Source organism: Colletotrichum chrysophilum, assembly GCF_026319265.1.
Source record: "Colletotrichum chrysophilum strain AFK26 chromosome Unknown scaffold_145, whole genome shotgun sequence".
NCBI lineage: Eukaryota > Fungi > Ascomycota > Sordariomycetes > Glomerellales > Glomerellaceae > Colletotrichum > Colletotrichum chrysophilum.
Window position 1 is genome coordinate 40,808 of NW_026517432.1, and position 14,805 is coordinate 55,612.

General features: G+C 55.2%; 3 protein-coding genes across 3 annotated transcripts; all 3 read right to left on the reverse strand.

Moving 5' to 3' along the window:
* Positions 1-1,955: 1,955 nt before the first annotated feature.
* COL26b_011603 (uncharacterized protein) lies at positions 1,956-5,690 on the reverse strand (the record flags this gene model as incomplete). Its single annotated transcript, XM_053184267.1, has 1 exon — positions 1,956-5,690. One exon carries the CDS (start codon positions 5,688-5,690, stop codon positions 1,956-1,958), a length of 3,735 nt encoding a protein of 1,244 aa, XP_053031784.1.
* Positions 5,691-7,887: 2,197 nt separating this feature from the next.
* On the reverse strand, positions 7,888-8,918 carry COL26b_011604 (uncharacterized protein; the record flags this gene model as incomplete). Its single annotated transcript, XM_053184268.1, has 3 exons — positions 7,888-7,996; positions 8,072-8,412; positions 8,475-8,918. 3 exons carry the CDS (start codon positions 8,916-8,918, stop codon positions 7,888-7,890), a joined length of 894 nt encoding a protein of 297 aa, XP_053031785.1.
* Positions 8,919-9,542: 624 nt separating this feature from the next.
* COL26b_011605 (uncharacterized protein) lies at positions 9,543-11,151 on the reverse strand (the record flags this gene model as incomplete). The annotated part of the gene is made up of 2 exons (XM_053184269.1): positions 9,543-11,035; positions 11,100-11,151. 2 exons carry the CDS (start codon positions 11,149-11,151, stop codon positions 9,543-9,545), a joined length of 1,545 nt encoding a protein of 514 aa, XP_053031786.1.
* Positions 11,152-14,805: the final 3,654 nt, after the last annotated feature.

Genomic DNA, 14,805 nt, shown 5'->3' on the forward strand with positions numbered 1-14,805 from the left:
GCGTCCTGCCCAATCGAGATAAAGTTCTTAACGACGAATGAGATCGTCAACCGTCATATGTGTTAAGCCGGGCGTAGTCTTCAACGTGGTCGGAGAGAACGACCCGGCAATCGCTGCAGTCGCCGAAGTCCAGCAACTCAACTACTCTTCGTGACTAGTGAGGTAGTCATGCACACACCAAATACACCAATCTTCTCTCATCGATATGCGACAGACGACGGCTCCGGCAAAGGCCACTCGTCAGAGTCCAGACCAACTCATTGACCTTCCCATCAAGTCCTCTTTAACTCGGATGTCCTGGGACCGCAGCTTCATTGCGGGAAACTCGACATGTCAGAAACCATTTCGATATTGTGTTGCCTGCTTTCGACATTCCTGCGTCGATGTTTCTAGTTTTATACCCACCTTTCATCCCATATAAAAGCTGCCGCAGGCTTGAACTCGAAGACGTCCAGTATAAAACCCACTACGATGCTCGGAAATCAAGATACCCACAGAGAGACGTAATAGTCTGCTGATACTATGGCTTTTCGAATGCTTTTCGCCTCTGGTAAGACAAGACGGACCAGGGCGTTGCTCCCTGCTCCTTCCTATCCACCACACTACCTCTAACGACCACAATTCTGAGGACAACCCGAATACCCTGCCAGCCGGATCAAATCACCTCTAGACGACAGCTCCTAATAACGCCAGACCACATATAGAAATGAGATCTGCACACTGCTTAACTACTCTATTCCTCCCCATCTCTCGCATCTGATTTCCCCAGCCTAGCAGTAGCGTAAGCATTAGACCAGTCACCTCGACATCGCACAAAAGAAAATCTGTCTACGTTCCAAAGTTCATGCTCCCATCACGCTTTTATATACATGAACGCCACCTAATGCCTGCTTTAAGAGCTCTAGCTAAGGCACGCAAATCGACCCAAGTCATCAACGCAAGTCCGCTGGCGGCAGCGAGCAAGATAAAAGGGGGCTTCCTCCGGTCTGGATTCTGAGAGTCTACAAGGACAATGGCTGCTTCCTGGCCAGTCCTGATTGATCACTACGTTCCGCCGGCGCGCTGATATAGGCGTCTAAAGCACCACCCAGTTACTGCCGCTCACGCCATCAGGCTAGCTTTTTAGACACCGTTCTCCGTCATTCTCTCCTTCAGTGAAGTATTCGGTGTCCCATACACACCTTCGGTCGGCCACACGAAGCTGGCATCACCCGTCTGCAGCAACACATCATGCGTCCAGCGAATATACCTCGAAACGTGAAGTGGTGCGTCAACTGCAAACAATCACCCAAAGGCCGTTGATTGCGCGTCTGAGCTTTTGCAGAAGACCACTCCCGGCTCGACAATATATAGTAAGTACATGATGGCAGACGAGGTATCTCCATCCGAACCACCATAACCCAGCATCGTATGCCTTGACGAGGTTCCACGCCAGCAACACACGAAACAGAAACCCATCAGTCCAATCACTCAAGCACATCAACACCACTTTGAAGAAGATAAGTTATGTATCATTATTATATATCCCCAACCTATCCGTCCCGGCTCAGCCGTAGTTACATCCGGCTATCCAAAGGAGCCCGACGGAGAGCCGTTTTCCCAAACCTACCAAAAAAGAAGATAATGTGTTTACGCACAAAGCCCGAGCGATTACAGAAACAAAAACGCAACAGGGAGTGTCTTCCGGTAATCCCCCATTCCCATCGGGTATCATCACTCTCCCTCCCCTTATCTTTCTCACTCTCTCGCCTCTTCTCTTTTTTTTTTTGTGTAGCTCTCCCCCTTCCTCCCGCCGTTCGTCTGTATCCAGCAAACATCCAAAAAAAAAAAAAAAAAAGTAGAAATCTCGACTCCGTAGCTTGCTGATGATGATGATGCAGTCTCGCTATGCATGTAATGACAGTAGGTAAAGTGTAGTAATAGGAAATGCAAAGGTCCGCCACGCCAGGGGGACCTCACAACCACAACAGCCACCTCACAGCCCCGACAGCGCCCTGCCCAATGCCCCAAAAGACCCTCAGGATCATCACGACGAACCACACGTACCACATGAACCCGACCAGCACCCACTCGACAGCGAGCCACATGGCCCGACGGACCCAGCGGAACCTACGTCTGCGCCGGCGGAGCATCTTCTCGATTACGTCGAGGGTGTGCTTGATCTTCAGCCGCTGGCCGAGCGTCAGATCACGGCTGGTCTCGTCGGCTTCGTCGGCCGCTGCGCGCGTCATGGCTGACAGGTCGGTGGCCACACGGCGGCGGACGTCCTCCACACGACGATGCAGCGCGGGGACTGTCTCCGAGACAAAGGTATCTGCTGACTTTTGCCATTCCTGGCCAGAGCATTGGATCGATGTGCCCAGAGTCTTGGCCGCGAACTGGTACAGTTCTGTCTGGGGAACGGCTTTATTCCGGATGGAGGGGTCGGTGCTGAGTTTGGCGACTTCCGGCCAGAAGACGTTGGCGACCTGCAGATCATGCTGTGACGGGCGCCTTTCATTAGCAAATATAGGGCGCGGTTCATTCGCGCGGCGAGTGATTTCCATCGCCTTGATGCCGGAACTGAGGACCAGAGCGCGTAGGCGGGCGATCTCTCGCTTCGACATGGGGGCGCGATCTGGCGCCGGGCTGTGATCGGAAATTGACCAGTGGCGACTACGCTGCGAAGGCGGCTGAGCGTCAGGCGATAGGGCCTGGGGCATCGTGAGAATGGAATTGAGCCGCTTGTCTGCCTCCTTGACTCCTTCACTGGCACCTGATCTCGGCTCACCCTCGGACAGATCAGATAGTCGCTTGGCCGAGCTGGGTGATGAGCTGGGCGAGGCGCTCAAAATGTCGATGCGTGGCGGCTTAAGTCTATCAAACCGAGGTGACCTACGGCTCGGCGGGCGAGACGTCGGGTCCAGGGGAATAGCAGGTTCGCTTTCGGTGGCTCTCAACTTGTCCGATTGGAACGTCGGCATCACGTCTAGGAAGTTCTTGTTGTTCTGTTGGCGAATGGATGCAGTCCTTGACAACGGCGTCTCGCCTCTTCGCCTGCCTCTGGGCTCTGTATCCGATTCGTCCGTCGTCGTGCCCTCTGCCTCCGATGGGCCATCGCCCGTATCCGACTCCTTACGCCAGATGAGGTCGCCCAGCTTCGATACTCCACCGCTAATAACCTTGTCGATGCGGGCTGCTTTGAAGATTCCTCTGACGCCCGGGTCATCGCTGCGCAGCTTGATGCTAGTAACGCTGCGGTGCGACTTGTGGCTGTCGCCGGTCGTTCGTTGGGCGATCTTACGGGAAGGACTCCTTGACGATCCCCGCCTATCAATTGACCTCCGCTCTCCGGATGACTCTGGCGACGCTTCAAATGGCGTCTTCGGTGCGCTTGCCAGATACTCAGCGCTAGAACGCTCTTCTGAAATCCGTTCGCTTCCTCTCTCTTTACTTCGATCGCGGAAGATTGCTTGCTTGACCTTTGAAAAGGGGTTCCTAGTCGGTGAGTTGGCGCGACTGGATCCCGGGGATAAATCGCCTCCAAGTGCGGGAATGAAAGGATCCCCGCGGACTGCACCATCAGGAGAGTTGGGTTGGGAAGAATCGACATCGAAAGAGCTCCTGCGTGCCGGGTGAGGAATCTCCAGACTGGGTCTTCCAGGTTGCTGAAGGTAGCTCGGTGTCTTTCGAGGCTTATCCTTGCTCTTCCTCTCGTCGGACTCGCTAACCTCCACAATGGAAGGCTTTCGGCTGTGTTGGCGTGACTGCGGCTGAGACAGCGCTCCCGCATCCCGCTCCGGGGTCATCCACCCAGAACCGTCCGTCCTCTTAGGATCGTTCTCTCGGGCTTCCCTAGCAATCATCTCCAGCATCTGTTTCTCAAGGATATCTTGGTGACTACTCGTCAATGTGCCGGTCCGGTTTCTCCTCTCAATCTTCTTGATCTTTTCGCTCTCGCTGTCAGATCCGTCCGAGAAGGATGACTTGCCGAGACGCAAGTAGTCATGATGGCTATGCGTCGACTGGCTGTGGCGGTGATGGTGATGGCCTGTGAGATCGTGAAGCTTCTGGCGAGCACGGTCTCGGGTGCTGCTGGCGTGTGAATGGTCGGTATCAGATTTGGCCAGCCTTGGATGACCGGTCTTGGGGTCTATCGCAGGGTCCGCATCCTCGTGCTCCTTCCGACCCGACGTGTGACCCGACTCACTGCCATACTCTGCATTCTGCCTTGGCAATGGTCTGTGGAGATCGGGCATCTGGGGAAAGATCTTGCGCCATTGCCGGTCTTCAATCAGTTGCTTGTGGTGATCTTGCTCCAGCCAGTATGCGTCAGCAAGGAGATCTGCCGGGTCAACGAACCAGTCCAGCCTTGGTCGCCTCGGTTTGTTGGCATTTGCAGCAAGTTGCAAGGCATTCTCTCGCGCATCAGCATCGGGGAAAGGGGGCAGCGTGCAACCGTCCGCGTTCGTCTGGCCCGTGGCAGCCCACTTGGCCACGTCATCGATCCAGTTGTCGACTTTGATGGTATCCCCAAATCCCTGGACCTCTCCGTCAATGGCCTTGCGTTCCCGCGCCCGAACCTTTCTATTTCGAATGTATTGTAAGGGGTTATATTGTCGGCCTAGCCGTACGCTCCCATCGGAGCTACCATATGTCGGAGTCTTGGCGATACCCCCTGAAGATGTTGGCGGGCTAGCCGTCGTCGGACGGCTCGAGGTTTGTGGCTGGATCGGCGGTACCAGCTCCAACAAGCGCCTATACTGCGCCATAAGTTCGAGATGTTCCTTCGCCTTCTGCGCCCTAGCAAGAGTCGACGGAGTAAAGTGGTTTCGGAAAGTGCCCTCGCGGCTCATGTCAAAAGAGGCCTGGAGAGGGCTGTGAAGCACGCCGGCCGACGGCAACCTGGGCGTTAAAGCCTTATCCGGGCCCGGCGACCTCGTCCGCGATATTCTTCGTTGTTGTTGGTAGTGGTTCTTCAGGTTCGGACCGGTAGCGTCCGGGAGCTGCGCCAGAGTGGGCACCGCCTGGGATGCGATCCTTCGCGACGCCTGCCGCCGCGACTCGCTCAAGTTAAGAGCCATGTTCACGATCTGCGTGGAGTCGATATCGAGCGAGTGGCTGGTCGAGGGCGGGGTGTAGCTCGATCCGCTGAGCGGTCTGCCGTTCACCGCATCCCGTTTCCTGACGGTCAAGTTATGTGTCGGTTGCGTGGGTGAAATATCGCCGTTCCGTCGCGGCGAGGTGTCCATCTCGGTAAACGTCAGGCCGGCGTCGCGGCCAGCGCCAGAACCTGATCTGTCGGACGCTCTCCCAGACTCTTTTGCTCTGCGGCTGGTCGGTGGGTTGCGTGAATGTCGCCGGCGGACCCCTTGGTCCCCATCGGAGTCGTCATCGTTGCGAATGGCATCCTGCAGCAGGAACCCGCCGTTGGAGCGATGCCTAGGCGCCCTCTGCTTCTTCACGTCCCTCGCAGCATATCCGGTCGTAAATTCAGCGTCTCTCGGTGCCGACGAGTTGGATGTTGGGCGGCGACCGCTCGACTCGTCGGGTGAAGGCAGGAGCGTGGTGTCGTTGAGGAGGCTCCCCGTCGCGCTCGACTCGCCCGTCTCGTAGCTACCCCTGCTGCTTCCCCTATCCCCAGGCATCGAGTGCGGGCTCAGCTTCCTCGTGAAGACGGCACGCTGCTGGGCGGCATCCTTCTCCGTCATTGCGGCGAGGTTGCTCGCATGGCCGCCGTCGTTGGGGAAAAGGGTGTTATTGGTGGAGTTTCTCAAATCGGTCTCGTGGTTTTTGATATCGTCGTCGTCGGTGCGCTGCTCGTGTGGTGTTTCTGGTGTCGGTGTCGTGTCGCCAACGAGCGTCGGTGGTTACGAAAAAGAGGACGTTAACAGGCCGCAGCGGCCATTGCAGTCCGGTTGACGTCGACGCAAGGGGGGGCACAGGCGACGGTGCGCAGGTGCAAAGACGAGTCTAGAAAGGCAGGTATCCCATGTGAAGGGACGAAGGTGACGAAGTTTTTGGCAAAGAGAGGCGCTGATTCGTCCGAGCCGAAACAGGGCATTGACATGTGCCAGCTGAGCATAGGTTGGTGTCGATCTTGGGGAATCGGTTGACTAGGAATCGTTGACTAGAAATCGTTGGGCAACGGCAGCAGCGCCAGACCAGTGACCAAGAAGACTTTAGGTTGTTGGAGTAGCAGCGCAACGGGAAAAGACCTGGCCAGTGAGGTAGGTACACAAGCCATGCAGCGCGACCGGAACAGCAAGGGCAGGGATAGTGACAGGCAAGCCGCAAACCAGACTCCAGAGAAGCTCCCTCTTGTCCTTCTCCAGTTGCTACTTGGCAGCTAGCTCTGCCGTGGCGTAGCACCAGAGAACCAAGCACCAAGCAACAGAGCACCCACCCACCCAGGTCGCGCTAAAATTGCCTTCTCGCCTGCCGCTTCTTCCCCACCCGCTGCAACTGCGTGTCCACCGTTTTGTCGGCAATCGCCGGCGCGGATCATCCTCATACTCCGGAGGAAACACTGGACAGACCCGACCTATGGCACCTCAGCTGTTCACAGGCCTCTCATCAGCATGAATGTCCTTTTCACGCGGTGAAATTGATCCGAGATTATAGAACACATCACACATGTCTGCACCCTTCCAGTGATACAGCATTGTCACTCATGATGGTGGCTGAGACAGGCTATGAGAAGTAATGCCAGGGCCAGACATTTGATGCCCCCTTTCGCTCCTGTGCGTCTAGAAACCCTTGTCGAAGGTCATGTCGATCCAAGCGATTGCCAAAGAATTTACTATGAAATTATGGGGAGAGCATGTCTATGCCCGCGCCTCGCTTCAGATGCAGCTCTAACTTCGACGAGGAAGGTCACGATGCTTAGGTACACCGCGTGTTCTCCGCTGTGTTTCCAGGTTTTCGGTATTCTACCGGAAAGGAATATCATTGTTCCAGACATCGACCCAAGGTAGGTAGGTACCTTACCTACATACAGGGGCGCCAAACTACAGACGGCAGCTGCCAGCTGGAGCCACTGGCACCCCGACCATCAAGCGCAAGCGAGCTGCGGAAAAGCATGTTGTGCAGCAGCAGCCCATTTTCCCTGCTCCTTTGTTCCCCATCACAACTGCATCCTCGTGCTCTTCCTTTGAGGGGTCCAGTTCCAACCAACTTCTAACCGGTTTTACTCGACCGCGCTAACGCAGCAAGAATAAAAATGGCGGGGCACCCGATCCGCGCTAAACGGAGGAGGACGGATCAGACCGCCCATCGCATCCCATCTCGAAGGGTCTCCCCGGTTTGTTGCGACATCTGCCATGACCGCCTGGCGAACCCCTCATTGGGTGTTCGTTCAGACATTGCTGCTCCCCCGCTATTGCTGCGAAGAGCTAGCAGCCTCGTTCATGCAAGTCATCGAATATACCACCACCAATGTTCCACCGAACAGCTTTGCATAGTGCACATTTCATCTCAGACACGCAAATTATGAAAAAAAACAGCAATAGTATTGGCGAACCGGGTAATTAAGCTCTAGGAAGACCAGAAAGACTACAGTTAGGCATCAGTATCCTGCTCCTAACGGCCGGGGAAAACCGTTTCCACATTTTCCAAATATCGGTTTCCCGGAATACAAAGCACAATCCCGTCTTCCCTTTTCTTTTTCCTGTGTGAGAGCACGGTTTGAAAGCACACCAAATACACAAAGAAAACCATCCAAGAGCCCATAACCGTGTTCCTCGGGACCCCCTACTTCTCTCTCTCTCTCAACGAAGGACTTTGATATGATATGGAAAATTCGACCAAATAGCAGGCGCGCGCGCGACACGGCGGACCTTTCCTCTTGTCCTAGGGGTGTCCTGGGGGGGTATCGGGGTATCTCACCCTAACCAAACTACCTTTACTTCAAGAGTGAACAGGGGACTTGTACTCGGAGAAGTAACGCTCGTGGATCCGTCCAATGTACTCGACCAAGGCGGGCTTCTCGCGGATCAGAGCCGCGTGGACCGGGTTGCTGCGCCAGGCGTGTTAGCTACTTCTGATTCTTATGCCATCTGATGTCCCTGTGCAGACGCATTTGAAAACTTACACAGAGGTTCCCAGAACCGTCGCCAGGTTGCCGTAAGCAACAAAGTCAGCCTCGGTAGGTCTCTGACCGCCCAGGATCCAGAAGGGCTCGCGGGACTCGCGGGAGTCGAGCGACAGCTTGGAGAGCGCCGTCTCGCAGAAGCCGTTGAGAGAGGTGACGACGTCCGTGGCGAAGGTCTTGACCTCGTCGTCGGTGTAGCGGCCGACGCCCTGCAGGTACAGCTGGGAGTTGACGTAGCCGCGCGCCATCTGGTGCGAGATGTGTCTCGCGCCCCAGACGAAGTGGGCAAAGGGGCCGTCGTGCCACATCTGCTCATACTGGCCGCGCCATCTCTCGTAGAGCTGCAGTCCTCATGAGCATTCACTCTTCACATGTATAGTCTCTCGTCCACGAAGCCACTTACAACAAGGAAGTAGGCGCGATCCTCCAACATGGCGCGGATGCAAACATCCTTAGCCTTATCAGCCGCGGAGAGGTCCTTGTTGAGGTCCGGAAGCCTGCCAGTCTGCACCAGGCGCTGGATGACGAACTGGGCCTCGCCGACGAGCTCGTCGGAGTCAGCGAGCTTGACGTACGGGACGCGCTGCTTTGGGGCCTGGAAGAAGTTGGCGGCGCGGTCCTTGTGCTGGACACCGCCGTGGCGCAGGCGCATGCGCAGCTGGATCGTGAAGGGCGTGTAGCCGTACTGCCCGTTGGGGCGGTCGAAGCTGTAGATGATCAGGTCATGCCCGATGCCCTTCTCCACCTCGGCTTCGTCCTCGGCCGCCTCTCGGAGCTTGCGGGGCAGGTATCTCTTAAGCGCCAGCGCGTTCTGCTTGGCGTTCTGAGCTGCTGGAGGTGCCTTCATTTTGTCTGTGGTTTTGGGGGGTACGGATGGGTATCTCTTGGGGGTATCTCTGGGTATTTTTCGAAAGGATGTACTGTTCTATGCTGCTGTGATGAGAAACGATTGTGATTGACAGGCTTCGACCTGTATTATTTATTGTTTTTGGCGCCGGGTCTGGAAGCTGTTAGCTGTTGAATATGGACGGCCTGTTCGGAGCTGCTGGAGCTTTACAACATGGTAGGTGCTTGTGGCAATGCCCTTGACTCCCGAAACGTAGGCCGAGTCAGACCAACAAGTAAAGCGAGGACAAAGCTGAAATATCCCATGTCTGTCTTGCATGAAATGCAAAATCAGATGGAATATTGCAAGTGGATGGGGAAGAAGCCTTGCCAATGGGATATCTGTTGGCCGCCACGTCATGGCTGTTCCATGTTGAGTTGGCGGGCACTCCAAAGAACGAGGCTAAACGGAGGTGGTGTCTAAAGAGGCATCTGGATTTGAGCATAACCCCATCTTGCATGTAGGGATATCGTAGCCAATACAAAGCCTCGTCTCCCTGGCCAACAGCTTGACTCAATGGAAGCAGCAGTACAACCACACAACCACCATAACACCTGACCCCAGGTTTAATGCCCAATTCAAACCCTAAAACACTGTGACCGTATTAACATGATCGTTCTTCAGCACCTCAAACACGAGGCCTGGGAATCCAAATAGAGTAGTGGTTGAATCGTCTGTATCATCCAGTCTCTTGGCGCCGCTGTCCTCCCATCCCCCAAGAAACTCGCAACTGCTGCCGGGACTATCCCCCCATCCCCTATTGAGAACCATACCTCTTTGGGGAGCCTTTGAGTCTCCGTCAGGATATGCGCTGCTCCACCGTTCGTTCAGTCTGTTTTTGATCTCGATGAACTTGGTCTCTGAGTTTGCCGATGCACCCGGCGAACCATCATCTAGGTAGCTAACTTCCCAGCGGCATCTACGGTGTCGGTTGAACTCGTATGAGCCAGGTACATTGCCGTGAAGAACCAACTTGGTCGCAACCAGCCGATCAGGAGACTCTGACTTGATGGGCTTGCTAGGCGGCACCTGAGACTCATTTTGGGCAGGCGGTGGTCGTGACGGCGGAGACGGCGTTGAGACCAGAACGTCAAAGCCCAAATAAAAGTAATTGTAGAAACATTCTCCAGAAACATTGCCAGCAATGTCTTCCTCGACAGCCTCGTCGTTATCATCATCTGAGCCTGTGTTCGCAGACGACTGGTCGGTATCCGTCAAGTCGTCTGGACGGCTCAGGTCAGCACCGTTCGACCGAGCGCGGCTATGGCTTGCCGTCCGAAGCTTGTGTATTGTCATTCTCTGGTCGTTCTTCCGATATGTGGCGTTGGGTGGGCCAAGCTCTGCGATCAGTTCCTGAGGACTAGTCTCTCCCAGGATGATCCAGATTGACGAGTTGGACCACTTGCGGAACAGCTGGAGCTTGCCGCCCCCATGAATCTTGACCAGAGAGATCTCGTCGGGGACAACGTCCTTGCCCCTCGGGAGCACGGGAACTGTCTTGACACTGGGCAGGATCTCCGTCCAGAGTGCCTCTCGCGCTTGCGCCCATGAATCTCCACTGAACACGGCCATGGATGTGGCCACTTGGCTGGTAGCGGAAGACAGCAAGGACACAACGTCCTTGGTGGGAGAATATGCAGATTCGGCGAGTCGGAAGGTAAAGGCGACGCCGGGATAAGAAAGTATGTAGTTACCCAGGTTGTCGGGGGCGTCTGGTGTAGGTGGAATATACTCTCCGCCGTAGGTTGGCCCGAGCAGCCTGTGGTAGATGTGTCGGAAGGTTGGGCCGGAGCTGGATTCTCCGGGGACGGGAGACGATGGCGGCCCTTGCGAGTTTGCAGGCTTGACCAGATCACGATCCTTGAAGGTTACATGATTCTTTGTAAAGTCGATAATCTCTATCAAGCGCAAGCGCTGTTCGGGGCCATCGAAGCGTAGGCGGATGCCGTTGGCAGGAAGCGTCAGGGTAATGGGTTCCTGGACGGGTTGGTCGCGAGAATAGGCGAGGTCGAGCTGTGGAAAACGCTGGGGTTCGGCTTTCAGTCGCGTCAAGACATCATGCAAGGATGCTCCGAGAACTAGGCGACAACGATAGAGTTAGTGTCTGAGAGTGCCTCTCTCAAGGGCAGAGTTCATGCAAACCGAGAAAGCCCAGAGCCCGCCCTGGATGGAGCTGCGCGGTGAAGAGCGACATGATCAGCGAAGGCGATCGGAGCTCAGCGTGGGGTCCGCGGGGTGCTCAGGGCGGATGGTGTTGAAGTTCGTGGGACTGATGTTGTTTAGGGTAGAATAGAGGCCGCAAGATGTGTCTATCAGGTGCTTGTGTAAGGCGTAAAAGGGGCCATGGAAGTGTGTAGGAGGCAGTTCCGCGATAACGACGAACAGCGCAGTCAGACAGAGACGGATGGCCACGGGTCTTGGAGAAGGGGTTCATGTGATGCTTCAGCAGTGACAACGACTTAGCGGGGCGTGGGGTCGAAAGGGGACGTCATTCGGTTAGCGGAGGTACATATGGCGGGTACTTTCCCAGCATTGAACCAGTCAGGAGGAGAAGCTGACAGCACCGGCGAATTAGCGCCATCGCTTGAGGTGCAGCCGCCCCACTTGCGCAGATTGCCAGCAGGGGTGTGGCTCTTATCTTATCAGTCACCCTCTGGAGGTGTGTGTCACTGAGGAAGGTGGGCCTGCGCCGGGACAGCGGGGGGAAACTCACGCCTTCCCAGATTCCCATCGCAAACTCCGACTGACACTGGCTGAAGGGGCATCGAAATGTGAAGGAGCCTCGCTGTGTAGTGTGGCAGCTGCCTCCAACGGTTTCTCCCCAGACACTTTCTTCCGCTTGGGCAGGTTCGATACGTACTGCCTCCCAGTTCCTGCCACACGCATCACCCACCACATGTACCTGCCTCTGATGAAAGACGATCTGCAAGGGCAGGCACCTCATCTTGCACCACACCAAACCCTCAGATGCCTCAGTCTTCAGATCAACGCTGGCCTGGAACATCGGGCCATGTTATCGACGGAAGGTACAGCATCGTAGGCGCATCTGGAATACCCAACAGACTTCCCTCGACACCATCTCTCCCCGCATGCTCTCCAACGCAGCGACACACTGCCACGTTCAAGCTCACCCACCACACGCAAGAACATCGAAAAAAGACATCTCAAAGCATCCCAGCACATGGAGCAATATCTCCAGCCGCCCCCCTCTTGGCACACACAGCTTCCAGACCATTACATCCACCATTGACTTCTCTCCCGTCTCCGCATGGAAACTTCCACTGCTATCTGCATCATGTCTGCTTCAACTGGCCAACGGCATGCTCCAACTGCCACTTTCGTCCTCTCGCCTGAAGAAAAGCACAGAGGAAATCCAACGCTTGAGGCACACGGACCTTCATTCGATGAACTCTCGCTCCGTTTCACCTATTCCTGTAGGTTCGATTGCTCCATCTTCAGGGATATCTCTTCAACACCAAAAGCATTCTCACGCCATTTATTCTGCCCGCCCTCCTTTACGGCTTGCCCGGAGGAACATCGAATTTCAATTCAAAGTCCCGCATTTCCTTCAAGTATGCGACCTTTGGCCCGGACCACACCACGACGGAAAACTTCAGCCTATCATCATGGTGAAGCCATCAACGTCGTCTTCCTTGTCCTGCCGTTGCTGTTGCCGTCTCCACCAGGTCTTGGCCACTACAATCGCCTTCTCGTCAATGACCCGCGAATGCGGGCATTATGTTAACCCAGCATCAAGGCGCTCCAAGGTACCAGCGCCCTGTTTGTTAAGCTTGGCCGAGTAGCCCGGACATGGCGCACTTCGTTTTTCCCCTACGATTCGTATCTCGTCTTCGCTTTCTGCAAGTGAACTCAGGAAAATACCACTACGTCCTCAATTGACTTTTCCGATCCTACGAACTGCGAGCCTCGTGAATTCGGAGCAACCTCGTTGCCGAGACTAAACAAAGCCCCGGCAGCTTGCGTACATACGGATCGATTTACTTCTCAGCGATACCATACCGCTCCATCGCCGGATCTCCTGCCTCGTCGATTTCAACTGGGCGTGGATTTGGAACATGTAATCCGAGTCACTTGAGCTGCGGGTTTCCTGGTAACTGCGAGAGATGGTGCTGGCTCGATTACACCGAGATTACAATTAGGAAGGATTCTTCTGATGTTTCTCAACCACGTTTTCCCAACGGCCACCACTACAATCGCGTTGACCCTGAATCTCATCTTGGCTCATCTCACAGACATCGCGGCTAACGGAAAGTACTCGCAGCTGTGGGATTGTATTCAGCCCTTGCGACGTTGGCGGACGGGAGACAGTGCCTTCGCCGAAGCATACCACTATCGAGAAACGAGCCGCATGTCTCCGGCGCCTCTCTTTGGTCAAAGATAGGGCGATTTTGAGTCTTCCCTTGCAGCTGCTGGATCAGGCGATCTCACTCGGTACCTGGCGCATTGCCAACGTCGAGGCATCTTCGTCAATCAGAGGCGACTCGAAAGACGCTGCATCCATATGAGGGCCCGTTCTTCTTGTGCAACATGAATTGGAAGCTCCTCCTTCCGCGCGCTCGAGCTTCATCCTGTTTCGAAGAGATGGTCTTTCGATGCTGATCTCTATAGCTGGATATTACAGCAAGAACTTCCAGAACGCTCATGTCAAATGATTCTTTGCCAACCCCACTGGCATCGTTTCCGCTACACTTTTTGACGTCAATGAGCATATTCGGCCCCAAAATGAACATTCACCCTGTTCGGCTCGAAAACGACGGTGGCTAGTGCCGGCATCGATGAGCGGTTTCATGGCCTCAGGATCTAGGCCGTGCGGCAGCGCACAGAGATGGCTTCAACCCACTTTGCTGGAATCCGACTCTGCCCGGCGAACTCAACTCTTATTTCTAAAGAACTTGATTGGGCTGCGAGTTGAGCCCAACGACGGCAAGCCTTGGCTGCGTGGGTCAGCTAATGTGACGGCTTGAACGACCGCCTTCGCGACGCAGCCCAATCCCAGCCTCAAGTACAACGCTGCTGGGCTCCTGGGTTGCTTGGATGTGGCAGCATTTCATGCATGAACGACAGCATCAGTCATGGTGATCTGTCTCGCAGAGCCCGGCACTAAGGGAGATCGCAGACATATCCGGGGCGGCGGACAAAGGCAGACCTAGACCTGGTAGCAGTCCGATTGGGCTCCAATGCCCGGACCATCGCAGTTCATGTATGACTGCCGTACATACGGCACCGACACGTGATGGACATCAGGCTGTCCCGTGTCACGATATGCCCTGACTCTGTAGGAGCATGCTCGAGACAACGGCAGACCCACGTTGTTACAGCGCTAGGGAATCGCCCACGTACTGAGGAATGGCATGGTATTTCGGCCGCTCTGCTGACAGGATTGACCTGTCGAGCGACTGGTACAATATCAGGCCGCTCTATTTCTACGGAGAACTGCCTCCTTGGCATAAGCCGTTACCTATGAGTGCGATGAGGGTGAGCCCCTGATAATCTAAGCATGGGAGGCTTTGACCTTGAGGCTCCACATTCATGCTCATGAAGACCGTTGTCAAGTCCGAATAATTCACTCTCTCATGAAAGGCAAGGCTCGGATTCGGCGAGTCGCTGGTGAACTACCCACCAAATCATCGAGATTGACACGCGGGTAGTCGATATTGTTAATATCGGTTCCGCCCGTCTCACCGAATCAGCTCGTCCAGGGTAACGAGTCGTAATACGGACACAAGGCAGCACTGATGAACTTCGGTGGACAATACCATCCGAGTGTTACGGTAAGACGGATTGCCAACTGAGAGCTTTTGAGCTAGCCCTAGCAGGATGGGTCGCT